Source organism: Corapipo altera, unplaced genomic scaffold, assembly GCF_003945725.1.
Source record: "Corapipo altera isolate COAL_440 unplaced genomic scaffold, ASM394572v1 24b, whole genome shotgun sequence".
In the NCBI taxonomy this organism is placed as follows: Eukaryota; Metazoa; Chordata; class Aves; order Passeriformes; family Pipridae; genus Corapipo; species Corapipo altera.
In genome coordinates, this window is record NW_020884888.1 from 719,489 (window position 1) to 735,170 (window position 15,682).

The following is a 15,682-nucleotide window of genomic DNA, read 5'->3' on the forward strand; positions in this document are numbered from 1 at the left end:
TTTTCTTCTTTTTTTCTTCTTTTTTTCTTCTTTTTTTCTTCTTTTTTAATTAAGAGTTCATTATGAAGTGGTTCTATTTGCATCTTGGCATTGTGTGGCTGCGTATGTTGTGATAGTCCCCTGTTTGAGGCCTCTACAGTTTTAGAATGGTACTAATTCAGGTGCTGAGGAATACCTATGTATCAGACAAGAAGGGAGGAGAGAGGGGAAAAAAATTCTATATTAACTTAAAATGCAAAGTTGTCAAAATACCTCTTTGTAGGTGAACAAAGCATTTCAAGAGTTCTGGTTCAGCTTGTTTTATTTTGCTTCAGATAATTAGTGAAGGGACTAACGTATGCAAAAAAAGCAAGACATACAGTTATTGGTGGAGTTTTTCAAATGTAAGTGTAAAGATACTGATGCATCAGTCTTGCAAAGAGTTGATATACAAAAATAATCTCTCATTTAAAATAAAAAAAAATTCAGGCTTCCATTTTCTTCCAGCTTGTCTGCTGATGACTAAGATTCTCTGCTTTTGTCTTCAAGGTGTGAATATATTGTTTATGTTAAATACTGACATTTTTTTAAGTGGTCTGAAATTTATTTTTTTTTCTATACTGCCTTAGGAGCACATGCAAACCCATCAGGGTGGACCGTCGCTGAGCTCCCAGAAGCCTAGAGTGTTTAAGTGTGATACTTGTGAAAAAGCTTTTGCTAAGCCAAGTCAGCTGGAGAGACATAGTCGCATTCACACAGGTAACAACAGAAATTATTTTTATCTCATGAGATTTTCTTATGAATATAAGGGTGTTATGTTTGGAGTCCTTGCTTATGCTTTCAACTCACTGCATTTAAATATCAATTTAAACTTAAAAAAAAACAAGTAAACTTCAAACCCAAAATGTTTGGAAGTTAAAAGGAGGAACAGCAGACTTGAAATCTCATGATGCTTCGCTAAGCTTATCTGTATTTTGGGACTGGCAGTACTGCAATGGTAATGTGAATGCATGAGCTTGTATGTAAAAGTTTGAAACAGATTAATAAGAGCATATTTTAAGCCATTGTTTAAAGTGGTGTGAATACACTGGATATGATCATCTTCAAGCATACAGAAGAACGAGCAAATGAGTGGGTGTGCTCAGTGATGTTAAACAAGGAATGGACTTGATTGCTGATACTGACTGCTGTATACAGGGCTTCATTGTCATTGAGCTACTTGCTCAGTTCATCTGTTTCTGATGCCAGTGCTTTTAATCTGTTGTTTTCTTTTCCGCTTAAGTATTTTCTTCAACTGGTAATCTGTAAATAAAGATCATGCTGGCTTCTCCCAGGGAAGCCATCACATTTTCTGTGATGTAAGTGCTTTTCAGGTTACAGCGTCTGCCTTGCTACAAGTTGAGAACTGTACATAGGATGTTAGCCCAGCTGCCTTCCCTGTCACCTTCTGTGCCTGAAGAACAGTGTTCTTAAGAACATGAGTTCTAAATATAGGAGTCAGTTCTCCAAAACAAGTTCTTTCTTTTCCCTGTCACTGCTACCAAGAAAGAGCTGTCATGGCTGCTAGAGTTAAAAAGGACGGGGAAAGCTATCTGTGTTGCTGTTAAACTGGATGGGACTCCCACAAAAGGATAACTCTCAGTGAGTCAGCCAGAGCTTTCTCTTTCCCCAGCATCAAGCTGTTTTGTGGTTACTGTGATAGAAAGGAACATTCTGGTTATACTGGGGACAGGAAAAGAGAGACAGGAGTTAAAATCCAAGGAGATTAAAATTCTTTAGAATTCCCCAGTAATTTGCTTTCTGCATAAATGGCCTAAATAACACAGACTCTTAAAAAAGGAAATGTTCTCGTTAAGAGTACCACAAAATATTCAGAAAGCAGGAGAGACAACCAGTTTCCATTCTCCCTGCTTTGATTCATGCTGCTCATTGTAATGGGCAAAGAGCACTTCAGGAAGTCTGGGAACAGAGCTGAGTCCCTTTATGCATCTGCACCATCATAGGAAAAATTCTTTCTAGTTTGGAAAGACTTGTAATTCACTTAGTAAATCCTTAGATATTTTTGTTTCTTGTACCTGGGTGCTCATGGGCTAGGAATGCCCACAAACTGTAACAAACCTTGCTAAATTCACATTTATATTTCTATTTCAACAGTGTCAGACAACATATCCATATGATAGGGCTATGGACTAGGATAGGAAAGGCTAATGTAAATCTAAACTGACTTGCTTTCATAAAGGTACCATCCTTGTCTGTGAGAAAGTGTGATTTCTCTCCTGGTTATACATTTTTAACCATTTCTAATGGGCAATACCTACTGAATCAGTGGTTAGAAGGAAAAAGCATTATTTCTCTGAATAACTCTAAATATCTCGTACTTTAAGATTTACCAATGAAGAGTGGTTTGGAGAAATGTTGAAATTAAAGGGAAGCAGATGCTCCCAGTTCTACCCAAAAGCCATGTGGTAATCCATTACACAACACAAGAAAGGCTGTTCACTTTAAGTGAATAAAATAATGGAATCAAAAGTACTTGAGGAAACCTAGATTTCACTTCAAACTAGTGAAATAGTTGGTGACAAAAAAGAAAGAAAACTTCTGTGCTTTAAAGGACCTTTTATTGATTGTCCGAGAAATTGGATTTGGCATGCAAGCTACAGTGGATGTGGGAACACTAACATACAGGTGATGAAGGGAGAGAGAAATTCATCCTTTAAGAACAATTGTGGGAAAGTATTTATAGTCCTGGTTGTGCTTTATTGTGCTAACTAAAAACGAGGTGTATATCTAAGTTCAGAAAGTGCTTTTAGCAGTCCTTAATGACATAAAACATGTCTTTCATTTATCTCTAAGGTTGAGGTGTTGAATGTTTAATCAAAGGTCTGATTTTGCAAAGTAGATATTTTTAAACATTTAAATATTTTTAAATGAATACATTTGTGCATTTATTGTTAGAAATCAGTCGTATTCTTGTAGATATGGATCAATCCTTTGGTAAGATGTGGGAATCACTAGTAGCTGTTGGCATAGGAGGCCACAGGTCCCTTGTAGAATTAGCAGAACACTTCTTTTTTTAACATATTTGACTTTTTAGTTTCTTACAGACATCAGCTCTGTTAATTCTAGAACATTACTTTATCTGCATTACTCTAAATGATGTAAAAAGCTGAAGGTTTCCTTGAGTACAGAAAAGTCAAACTGGTAAACTGATTTTTTTGCACCTCTGTTAAATAATTTACTTAGATGATAAATTGGATAATATCAGTGATTTAGTACTTATGTAAGTATTCTGACATTTAATTTGGAATTTTTACTGGCAATATGGTAGCCATAGCACTGTTTAGAGAAGGTTTTAAGGAAAAAGATCACGTCTGTTTCATTTCTAGGTCATCTTGATGATTTTTAATGAATTCTGAACTGTATTTTACTGTTGAAATGAAAAATTATTAAATATTTTTTTCTCTTTTATAAGGGGAACGGCCATTTCAGTGTACACTATGTGAAAAGGCATTTAACCAGAAGAGTGCCCTTAAAGTCCACATGAAAAGGCACACGGGAGAGAGACCTTATAAATGTGATTACTGTGCAATGGGATTTACACAGAAAAGCAATATGAAACTGCATATGAAACGAGCTCATGGTTACACTGGTATGTAGCATAGTGGTAGTACTGGTGAGTTCAGAAAGCCATGTGCTTTATTGGGAAAGCACAAAATACTTCCCTTAAGTTATCAAGGAATTAAGCACTAATAGCCAAAGACCACAGCCGATGAGGTAATAGTTGCACACACATCCCAAAAATCAGGTTGAAACAGTGATTGGTTGCCTTTTTGGTTCCTTGTTTTTTATGTGGAACTTTGTGTACAGAAATACAGTGTTCAAAAACTATTCCAGGAAAACAATGATATTACATTTTTTTAAATTTTTCGAAGACCATCTTATAAATCTGCAGTATGTGAAGTAGTTGTGTAATACCTTTCCCAGCAGTCCTTTATTCTCAAATGCTATATTGGCATTTTTCTAACACTATACATCAAATCATACTCAATTGCCTTTTTCTCTTGTGCCTTGGTAGGTCCTGTACAAGAGCCTGCTAGTCATCAAGAACAGGAAGGAGAAGATATTAGTCGTGCTCTGAATTTAGAAGAAGTGGTGCAAGAATCTTCAAATGAATGGCAAAGTATAGGCAATGTTTTTCGATGACACCTTAAAATTTGAAGGCTAAAAATGTTTCTGGGACTCAAATTTTACAGTTAAAGCTTCAAACATTGAAAATACTAACAATAGAATAATATATTATAGTTTTTCTAATTATTTACCAAAATTACCTAAAAGATCAATTCAATTTTTTAAGCTTGTAGAAGAATATTGGGAAAACACCATTTAATCTGTGCTAAGTTGTCTGTGAATCAGTGAACTCAGGTAATAATGTATACAGTTTCATCTTCGAATTCACAGCCAGTATACCTACTTAAAAAATAAACTGGAACTTTTTAGAATAGAATGATTCCCATTTTTAATGGAGGTGAAGAATAACTTCGTGGGAAAATCATGAAACTGTCCCGTCAGCTTTCTTTTCCACATATTTAAGGAAATAATTGACATTGGAAACAAAATGTTGCAGAGTTGATGGATGCATGCAGTATAAAATAGTGGGGTTTTGCCTTCAATTTTTTTTCTTACATGGCACAGGAAAATGCTGTATTGCTGTTCAAAGCTTTTTTTTTTTCTTTTTAGTACATTTTGAGAATTCATTGAAAAAAAATAAAATACCATGATTTCCTGGCTTTTATCGAGTTAAACCCTTGAGAGGGAGCATGTTCATTTCCATTCCAGCCACAGAGGCAGACAGTTGTTAGTTTTTATGGTAAAAGTCTGAGATTTTGAACTCAGCAATACTTATTTCACAAGAATCCAAACAAGAAGAGATTCCAATGAAAGCTTCTTCTGTTGTTTGCTGTATTGGATCAGCAGGTACATATCTCAGTATCTGTGGAAAACACAGCCATATATTAAATCTGTGAAGTAAATGTACAATTTTGTAGTAGCAGGGAGAACATTTGATGCACAGTATGTCACCTCTATTATACAATGTTCCCTGGTGCTGTAAACAGTTATCATTTTGAATCTGTAAATTCCTCATTATTTTCTTTGTGAATTTTGGAAATATGTTACTTTTATTTGTTGTTTAAGTCATTGTTTCAGCAAAACTACCTAGTTGACTATGTAATGCTTTCAAAGGTGCCACTTGTTAAGTATATTCATAACAAAGAAACACTGGAGTAAAAGCATAGTTGTCATTTAGACATTCCAAAGACAGAAGGTTTTCTTTCTTATTTTTACCTTGTTCTTTTGAATTTTATTTATATGTTACATATATATAGATATATATATGTGTGCTTGTATATGTATATATATATTTAAAGTTATATGAGCCTCTGTGTGGCCGATCAGTATATTTTGTAAATACTAATCCCTGTTGCAGGAATTTCATCTGTTTGGTTGCCACAAGTACTTCTAGATCAGTGGTGGATATGTTGTACTATAATACAGAGCTGGATTTTAATTTACCTTCTGAAAGATAATTGTTCTCAGATCCAAAAAGCCCTTTTCTGTAAATATTGTCTATACTTTGTCTATGATATAAACTAGTTATTTCAGATTGCTGAAGCAAGAAATGGCTGTTGGTTTTGATAGGGCATCTCTTAATTCTTTTGTTAACTGTTCGGCATATGTATATAAGTAATATAGTTGGTGACATGAAAATAACACTTTTGTTATGTGGAATATTTAATTCAAAAACATGCTAAATAATATTACTTTTTTCCAAATTCTGTTTCGTGTATTTTTTAAGCATATGATTCTGGATTCCAGAAGACTCTAAAAACTCTGTTTACCAGAAGTGCATGTCTGAATATTGCATGTAAAGAAAAGACATAAAGTTCTTCCAGAAGTGCCTTCCCTTCCAGCCAGCTTATGAGTGTTTCAGCTGTTTAAGGAAGATATTATATTTTACAGTTGTCTGGCCTCATGACATAGCACCCTGTTTATTTGTTATAGTAAAATGTGCTGCGTTGTATGTACCATGTATAAAACCTTTTCCCTGTTACTTCAGAGAATACTGTATAAATGCACAGCAAAGCTGGTTGGAGTTATTTGCTGTGTAGGGGATGATGATTTCCAGCGGTTGCAAAATTCAGTTTGACAGAAGATGATTTATAACTGGTCACATCCAGATGCAAATCTATCCTTCATAATGGGAACCTTATTCCTGAATGCTTGAAAGCATTCAGTCTGCTCTAGCTGAGATTGCTTTGCCAGCAAGTAAAAACTGGTAGTGGCTGGTACTTGAAGAGAGCCTATTAAGAAGATAGAGGGAGACTTTTTACAAGAGCATGTAATGACAGGACAAGGGAGAATGACTTTAAACTGAAAGAGAGTAGGTTTCAGAGAGTAGATGTTAGAAAGAAATTCTTCATTATGTATGAGGGTGGTGAGCACTGGAACAGGTTGTCCAGAGAAGTTATGGATGCTCAGACCCTGTAAGTGTTCAATGCCAGGGTGGATGGAGCTCTGAGCAACCTGGTCTAGTGGAAGGTGTCCCTGTCCACAGCAGGGAGGTTGGAACTAGATGGTCCTTAGGGTCGCTTTCCGCCCAAACCATTCTGCGATTCTGTGATGTTCAGTGAGCACATGCTAAAAAAAGATCTTGTGAGTAAAAAGATGCCATTTTTAAATGGACACTTCTCAAAGTGAACAAAGGTTTGTGTAGCCCAGGTTCCTTGGTAGGATTGAGTTGGAGGTTTTCAAAGTAGTGTATGTGTTCATGTTCAGTACAAATACATGGTAACCAATATGTTGTTGTTTTCAAAAGCAGTAGATGCATTATTTAAGGAAAGAGAAGAACTCTTGTTCTGAGACCTGCTTGAACAACCATGTTGTGTAGTGGGTAAGTGAACAGTGCATAGGAGTGCCCCTGTTCTTTCTGGTTTGATGTAGTAGTAGGCTTATGCTAGTCTCAGGCTTTTTGGCTTGTGTCTGCTCAGAATTTCTTTTGGTTTATGTCCATTCCTTCAGTACTTGAAATTACTCTCTCCCTAGTACTGGTTGTGCATTCCTGTTTCAGGAAAAATCCTTTTGGTTACAAATCAAGTCACCATTTAAACTGTTGGTTTTCAGCAAAACAACTGGTGAGTACTTAAAAGAATAAATTTCAGTCCAAGTTTTAATCACTTTCAAGGGACTCATGTTGGTAAAATAATGCTTTCAGTTGCTGTCCCTGTTTTTTCTACAGGAAGTAAATGCAAAAAAGCCACTTTCAGCCTCTGGGAAAGATGACTGTGAGGGAAACAAGAGTGATGAAGGCAGGGAAGAAGCTTTGGATAAATTCTGAGTTCTACAGTGCAGTATTTTGAAAGATGTGTTTCTCAGGGGTTTTTTACCTTCAATATTCTTTTCCATTTTTGAAGGCTATTTGCGCCACACTTGTTTGTGAAGGGCAGGATTTGATTGCCTGTTCATAGACATTTTATGCCTTTCAATATCCCCCTGGTCTGTAGCTGCCACTGCACAGACACTGGTCTCCCATAAGTCTTGTGTCCAACTCGCAGCTTTCTGGGCCACGCTAAGTCACCAGCAATGGAAGCCTGTATGCAGGCAGCTGGGTCCCAAAGTGTCATTTTCTAGTATCTGAAGATTATTCATAAATTGTGGGAGGAAAAAAAATAAACAGACTTTCATATACATGACCTTTTCCTCTGTAAAAAACAAAACTGGCCCAAGTTTCAAGTTGATTACTTTATTTCAATAATGAATATATTTAAGAGCTGTGTTCCTATAAGAACAATATGTATTCAAATTAAATCAACTATTACGTTGCAGAGTATACATCTGAATGAAGCTACAATAGAAAAATACACATAGCAACCAGTGTAGGTAATAGAAGATGTAATACTTGTTTGTATGCTTATGATTTTGGCAGTTTTGTTTTCTTTAGTTTCTATGTATTTTCTATCATTTCATCTTCCATTGCTTCATATTAATGGACACTGATTTAAACCTACAATAGATTTAGATGTGAAATGCAATTACATAAATATTTATAGGTAATTTTCACTGGGCACTTATTAGGAATCCAGTTTCAACCTACGAAGCACTAACTGTAGTCTACAATGCATAGGCTAAAACTAAAAAAAATAAAATAATTAATCAGACACTTAGATGACAGCTTGAAGAAATGGTCAGTTTAAGTAATAAAACAGTGCAATTCAGAAGAGCCTTTTATTTCCCTAAGTGTGGTTGGAAATACAATCGCCACACATTCATTTTAGTAATTCGTGAACAATTAATATCTAAAATCTAACTGAGCTACAGTTTATTTCTATGAGGCAACTACAGTACAACAGTTAAATGTTCACAGTAGTTTACTATGAGTTTGCTTTGGTGCACTGCCCTTAATAGGCATCCAGGTGTTACTCAGGCAAAAGATGAGCTGATCAAATACAACACTGCTGCAATACCAACAGAAAGACTTGAAATTCTAACATGAGATGTGCAGGACTACCTGAAATACCAGTGCTGAAGGGCTTTCTTTCAGAAATTAGACTTTTTTGTTTATGTGTTTATTTACTCATTTACTGTACTGCAAAATCAATGCTGTTGCAGCAGAGTTTACGTGAAGCACCGGTGACATCCAGTGGTCACTTGTGCAATCTTAGATGTTTCTCTGGGAATGTCCCTTGTTTCATAACATTAGTCTAACTCAAATTTGAAATCCTCTTTCTCTCCCTCATCTACTCTTAATTCTAATGGTTTGGATGCGATGAGCAATTCATGGCATGGAAAGAATTTCCTTATTGCTATTGCTCTGCACCGTATTGATTCTACAACATCTGCCCCCTCCCACATTTCACATACCTTGAACTCCCAGTGTTTGGTAAACCTTTCCATGACTGCCTAATCCTGTTATGAAAATAAATTATTCTGTGAGTGAGAGAAGGAAGATTAAAACAAAATAAAAAACCAAACAAAAAAAAAAAAATCAAAAAAACTATTTGGATAAACAGTCCTTGCAACTTCTGCACATGTTGGGTTTTTTTAACAGCAGTGTCTCAGAAATTCATTAACAGCAGTGCTCAGTGTCCAAGACATTATAACTCTTTATTTGTAATTCTGATGTTCACTAAAACGAAACCAGAAGAGTTGAGCTCAAATTAGGTGCTTGGGAGAAATAATAGAGTCCAGCATACAGTTAGGGCATCCTGAAGAAGAACAAGTAAAGTCAGAGATCTTGTTACTTCACATAAAATAAGGAAAACATCTAATAGAGCTACTTTATATGTTCCTTTCATTCAGCTGTTGGTCAGGGATTGCCAATAGAAGTTTGTATAATGTACTGCATGCAGAACCTAATTGGCATTAAGTAATGGATTGCATCTATCTAGGTAATTGTGGCAGGTGTTATTAATTTTAAGGCAGTTATACTATGAAGCAGAGTACAGGATCCTTGAATGGCATCTTAGAGCTTCAGCGCCTAGCAATTGGTGAACCAGACCGCGATCCAGGTCGGGACCCAGAGCCTCCCTGTGGAGGGAAGAACAGAGTTAGGTTAATTAAAAGTTAATGTGTGTTTGGGGCTATACATTGAAAAACATCAATCTTTAGTGAGTACAACAAAAAGAAGCTAAGTAAAGATAAAAGGGCTGAAGCCTGGCCTATTTTTACAAATAATAAGAAAACATCAAACTAGGAGAAAAGAATTGTGACAATTCATAAACCTGCAATTGAGAAAAGAAGCAGTTTTATAGCGAAGATGATCCAAGCTAAAATTTTGGTGCTTCATTCTTTGGAACTTAAGATTAGGCCAACTGGGTGTCTTGTCCCTTAGGTTTAGTAACTGTTTTAGGCAAAAAAATGTGCTTATGACCACAAATGTGAGGTGGTGTGGTAATTGTTACTGTAATCGGGTGATGTCAAAACTGTTTACTTCAAAAAAAAAAGCATGTGCGTACTTTGGGGCTTTGTTTTCTTTATTTATATTCTTATCTTTCAGCGCTGCCTCCCTAGTTTTACAGAACTGTTTCAAGGAAAAATCAGTCTAATTCATTTGGTAGTTCACTTTTTTCCTTTCAAAGATATCGTAAAGAGTGGATAACTATTGTCAAAGACTGTAGAACTGTATAAAGAAATAGTTGTTAATGCCTCCTGCTGTAAACAATGAGTCTAAATCAAATGGGCCTGAATAGAACTCTGATATGAATTCCACAAGTTATAGCAGCTGGGAAAAGACTATCTAAAAAGTAGAACTGGTATATGTATCTTTCAGATATATATAAATCCAAGCTAAAGTAGCTGTGATGATTATGCAAAAAAAATATTGAATTTTACTGAGAGATCATTAATGGGTATTTTCAGATGTTCAAATGAAATTTTACAAATAGTGTTAGTATATAGCAATGGAATTATTGATGTATCCAAACTCCACTAAAAACTACGAGTGCACAATGTGAAAATTAGACTTAAACGGTAAACATTTGATTTTTACCTGTGCCTCTGAAGAGCTCATTCCTTTTCTTTAATTGCAACATAAGAATTCTTACTACCTCCTTGAAGTTTTCAAGCTGTCACATATATTTGAAAAACAGCTCTACAATGGAAGACACATAACCTAAACCGTGTAAGAGATAAAAATGCGGGGTTTGCTACAGGTGAAGCTGCTGTTATGTCTCCTGTTGCAGAGAGGAATAGTAGGAGTCAGAGATTGGAATCTCAGACCTTCTGACTTGAAGGTGATTGCTGGTTGCATTCTTCATGTGCCAATAGTACAGTAGGTGATTTGTTATGAGCGAATGCTTTACTACCTTTGAGGGACAATACAGTCTTCATCAAAGCACCTGCCAGTGGATATGATGTGTCTGTTTCCTGACACAGAATATGAAAAATCCTCGCTACTGACCTTTCTTCCTGTACCGTTTTCATTTATTGACTGTCTTGCTGGAGCTGTGCTGTGACTTGAAATGGTGATCTGAACCAAATTAAAGATAATCTGACCAAATGTTTATTTTTCATATGACACAGTTTTCCAATTTGCCTGACTTAAGTGGTGTTGCAAGTTGCTGTACTGACATATTGTAGGAGTTCTCCCACCTAGAGTGGGAACAAGCAGGACTGCTCAAGTTGTTATTGCATCTCAGCCAGGTGTATGTGTCCATCACTGCCTTGTACTATCATTCTGCAGTTGATCAGTTTGCTTTAATTTTCACTATTCTAGATAATTTAGCAGCAATAAGCTGTGTCAGCTCATTTGTGTGTTCAGTAACAACACTGATCCTGGTGCAGGTCTTTGTGAGACTTTGTGGACTTACCTTCTTTCCTAATGGTAACTGACTGTGTATTTTTACCTTTGTTTCCCGTCATGTAAGTAGTCACTAAGCCATGAAATAACCTTCTAGTTTATCCATGCAAATCTAATTACTTCAGAAGCTTTAAGGAAGTGTGGCTGTTTCAAACATGGCAGGTTCTGGAGAGGTTTGGCTTCTCTTTTTCCTGGACTCAATTTTTTTGTACTTAAGAGTAAGTTCACTTGTACTTTACCAGTTTAAAGATTCTGGAAAGAGTGCCCTGGCCCTCATGATAGGATCCCTTATGTCCCTTGTGAGCAGATTTATGCTCATAGAATTTTCCGCTTCCATATCCTGGCTTGTGTCCTTCACCACCCTGCAAAGAAAGATTTTCATGTATATTGCTAATTGTCACATTCAAATTGTCATATATACATTGTAATCTTTGTTTGTGATCACTGAAATGTAATACTCAAATGAGGAATTTGGAGGTTGTTGGAATAGAACAATCTTTTATGTAATAAACAAGTGAAGAAACAGGTTAGGAAATGATCTGGATAGACTCAAATCTAAGGGAAGCATCGATCTGTAAAAAATGAATTCACAATCAAAAAATGAATACTCGGAAGATTAACCTGCATGACAAAACTTAGAATGTTTTAATTTCACACGTTCTAAGATGTCAAACATATCAGCTAGTTTGTGGTGTTCTGATAAGGAAAAAAAGCTTAATGGCTTGAAGACTTTGGTATTTTGTCTTAAGATGCCAGTAATTTACATGCCATCTTGTATAAAATCAAACCTGTGGTAGAGAAGTACAATTTAATTAGTTCTGAGACAACTGTGGAAAGAATTCGTCTGGTAACTGTTTAGGCAGATCACTTTTTACTGACAGGGGTTGCAAGGAAAGGTGGGACAAAATACTTGGATTAGTGACAGTGTTAGTTTTGCAGACTGTATAAGAGCAGTTTGAACTGTGGAATAAGCACCTATCCCATCCCAGCCCTCCCTCCCATTTTTGTCCATCCCAGAAAAAGAAAAATGCAACAGATGAGTCTTCTAGAACTCTTAAAGGAGAGCTTTGCCATGCATTGGATTTTGCTCCCTTTGTGCTAAAGCAAAAAAAATTATTGCTGCAAGAGCTGTCAAGTTGCTGGATAAGAGCAAGCAACACAATTACCCATCTTAAAGTGCTGTGGAAGGAGGGAGGAAAGTGGAACAGGAAAAGCAAAATAGCAAAATTGAGACAAAACAAAATTATCACGTTGCTGCAGCAGCTTGAGGCAATGGAGCAAGATATGCTTTGGCCTGGCAAATAAAGTGGCTGTTACTGAAAGCACATTCGTCACCTACCCAGCTAAATCTGGTGAGAGATAATCCTCTTCCCTGTACATGCAAGAAATAGAAACAATGACACGATGATCACTATGGAACATAGCATCTGGGTGTGCCATACACAGAAGAAGATGAAAAGGCAGCAAAACTTATTTAATAATGGCCAGATAATGAGGCAGGAGTTTAAAACAAGTCTACAGTCATTTCACGAAGCAAAAAAAGGTCAAAATTCATTATTGTAATTACAAGAACTGACTTTACTAGCCATGGTTTGTCAGTATTATATATTGCAAAAGCCAACTGAGCTTAGTAAATATAAGGACAGTTTCTGGTGGGTGAGGCTTGTTTGAAAGCATTACGTTTTGTTAGTTTATTACATAAAGCAATCGCAGCATGAGTTGAATATAAAAATCCCTCTGAGTGGCTTTGATTTGTCATGCCTCAAGTCAGAAGGTGCATGAGTAAGAGAACCATGGCTTCTGTGTCTTAGGTCCTTGCTTTAAATTATTCCCAATGATACCTGTAAATTTTTACTTAGTGTCATTAAAGACAATGAATCAGGCTTGCAGTTGAATTAGTATGAATTAGCCCATAAATGGACATTGCTTGAGCCCCTGAAATCGCTTACCTTTGCTTGCATTGGGGGAGGTGTACGGGGTGAGACCTACAAACCAACATAAAAAAGTTGTAAAATCAAGGCAAAAATAAATTTAGGAAGTCATCAAGCTTTTTGCAAATTATCCATGAGTTAAAAATTGTAATTGCACTGAGAAGCTCCTCTGCTGTTTTAGGATTTGCCTAGAACACACTGGATTTATGTCTGTCTTTAAGCACTGATAATTCCTGAATACTGCCAGTGTTGAAGACAAGGACAAAACCTGTATATGATGAAGCTGTACAATTGACATCGTTGCTGAAATTTGACTGGGCTAATGGAGAGTTCCACATGCTTTTTTGGTAGCATTACAGTATTGTTTGTGTTTCTAGGTAAAAATTACTTTTGTATGTGAATGGCATAATGAGCACAAAGGCACAGTACAATTAACAAGGCTCAAAATAAAGAGTAATAATTGTGGAGTGATGGTTGCTGATGGATCCTAAAGAAAAGATTTCATTTTACTGCATAACAAGTGAAGGGGAGACTTACAATGTTCTTGAAGAAGTGGACTACAGGGTTGTCATCAACAGGCCGGCCATGCTGAGATCTCTGGGGGATGGACCCGACGTGGTGGACCCTGGCTGCATGTATATCCTGAAAAACAGAGTAGGCATATCACTGAGTCAGCTGGGAAGGACAGATTATCAGTGAGGGTATGAAGAGTCGTTTTCACCAGGAATGAAGAGAAAAATGCCTTGGAAATGTACAGAGATTGCACCCTAAAGCTGTCAGTGCTATGAAATGGCAAATGCATATATGGACATATGTTGTGCATTCATATGGATGCACATGTTTTTAACATTACAGCTCAGTGTGGAATTAAGCCTGTTACTGGAAAGTTTAGGTAGCAGAAACCTTTTAATTTTACCTAAGTAGGGAACTTTTCTTGAGGAGGATAGTAGAATGTAATTTTAGAAATTAAACCAGAAATAGAAAAAACCCTTAAAATTATGTTGGGTCATTTTTCATGGTAGAGCAGGAATACATCATGTATCATTTCTCAGTTCCCAAAGACTACATAACACTGGTGAACATAACACTACAAGAATAATGTGGGGTTTTTGTTTTAGAATAAGGAAATCAAGTGAGGCCGACAATACTTTCTATTTTCGGTAGGGCTTCCTGGGCAAGAGTCCAAATTAAGTCAGATATATTGTCTATAAGATTGATCTCCATAGGAAAAAAAAGCAACCAACATAGAGAAGTTCAGCTGGTTTATATCAGGGTTGTTTTTTTGCCTGCTGATGATATGTAGATACTGTTTTAAAAGCAGGAAATTCTAAGTTTTATGGGATCTGTTGGATCTCCGCAGTGTCAGGCATGCAGCCCTACTTATACTTCTGCAGCAGTTATCTGCTTTGTCACAGTTCGTGTTGCCGAAATATCCTCTGTGGCCATGATTAGGAAGAGAGAGCCAGTAAGCTGCCAACAGGCGTTTAGGGCAAGTTACTTCAGCCATGTGTTTGTCTTGTTAACATACATTCAAATCACCCATTGCTTTGCCTTTGAAACCAGCTGACTGCCTTGTCATTAAGATAAATAACATGATAAGTGCCAGATCTGAACATCCATCATTAGCAGCAGAAACTGGTTACCATCCAACTGCACAACTATTACAGTGTGTGAAGTAGAAAACTTCAAAATCAGATTTGATTGCCTGTGGGCTGTGGATTGCCACAGGCATGGAGAAAAGCTGGCATAACAGGGTTTTAGAGTTTAGATCAGGTTGAGTTTCTTGAATTTGGCATTCTGATCAATTATTGGGTGATATTAACTTGGCTTATTGAAAAGGTCATTATGCTGTAAATACAAAGTTTCTTCTGCCTGCAGTGCTAAACATCATCACTGTCTTTGAGTGTCTCCCCTTTTAATGTGAATGAAGCAGTAGCAAATCTAAAGTAATTTTTAATTACTGTTCTGAGTGAGTTTAAACAATGTGTTTCCTGGTGTTACAAATGAAGTGCTTTAATTTAATCTTGTCATCGGCAAACATCATATGCCTTCAGGATCTTTGATATTATTCTCAATTTGTGACAGGTAATTTACATGTTTCCCTTCAATTCATTGTTGGAATTACTCTTTCACCTGTGGTTTGTTTGTCCAGGTTTTGGATCCTAGGGGCAGAGAGCAAAATCCAGTGGTGTTTTTCTGATCTTGCTCGTATTTATGTAATAACTGATATCTATAGGTATTAAAAGGTAAATTAGAAAGGATTCATAATGCAAAGAGAAAATATATCTGGTTTATCCTGCTAGGATAGGTTACTGGGATGGAGTGATACAAGTGGACTTTTTTGAATGAAATCATCCAGTAGTCATTGTGCAATTCATTAATACATTCAGATCATCACCATTTATCTTTAAATATTCTT

At 36.4% G+C, this 15,682-nt stretch overlaps 2 protein-coding genes across 8 annotated transcripts in view; one reads left to right on the forward strand and one right to left on the reverse strand.

Moving 5' to 3' along the window:
- ZNF236 (zinc finger protein 236) overlaps positions 1–5,810 on the forward strand; it is a 73,637-nt gene extending 67,827 nt beyond the window's left edge. For 6 of the 7 annotated variants that reach the window (XM_027643947.1, XM_027643948.1, XM_027643951.1 and 3 more), the window contains 3 exons: positions 609–738; positions 3,452–3,628; positions 4,055–5,810. In XM_027643947.1, coding sequence (XP_027499748.1) covers positions 609–738; positions 3,452–3,628; positions 4,055–4,182 — 435 coding nt within the window. In that variant the 3' untranslated portion in view covers positions 4,183–5,810. Of the gene's footprint in view, positions 1–608; positions 739–3,451; positions 3,629–4,054 lie in introns of those variants that run through there. The other variant, XM_027643953.1, reaches the window with a different exon arrangement.
- Positions 5,811–7,761: 1,951 nt separating this feature from the next.
- Positions 7,762–15,682, reverse strand: part of MBP (myelin basic protein) — a 114,441-nt gene continuing 106,520 nt past the window's right edge. Inside the window, exons 5-9 of the mRNA XM_027643955.1 lie at positions 13,801–13,905; positions 13,282–13,317; positions 12,672–12,704; positions 11,572–11,694; positions 7,762–9,561 (exon numbers count right to left, since the gene is read on the reverse strand). Coding sequence (XP_027499756.1) covers positions 9,505–9,561; positions 11,572–11,694; positions 12,672–12,704; positions 13,282–13,317; positions 13,801–13,905 — 354 coding nt within the window. The 3' untranslated portion in view covers positions 7,762–9,504. The remainder of the gene's footprint in view (positions 9,562–11,571; positions 11,695–12,671; positions 12,705–13,281; positions 13,318–13,800; positions 13,906–15,682) is intronic.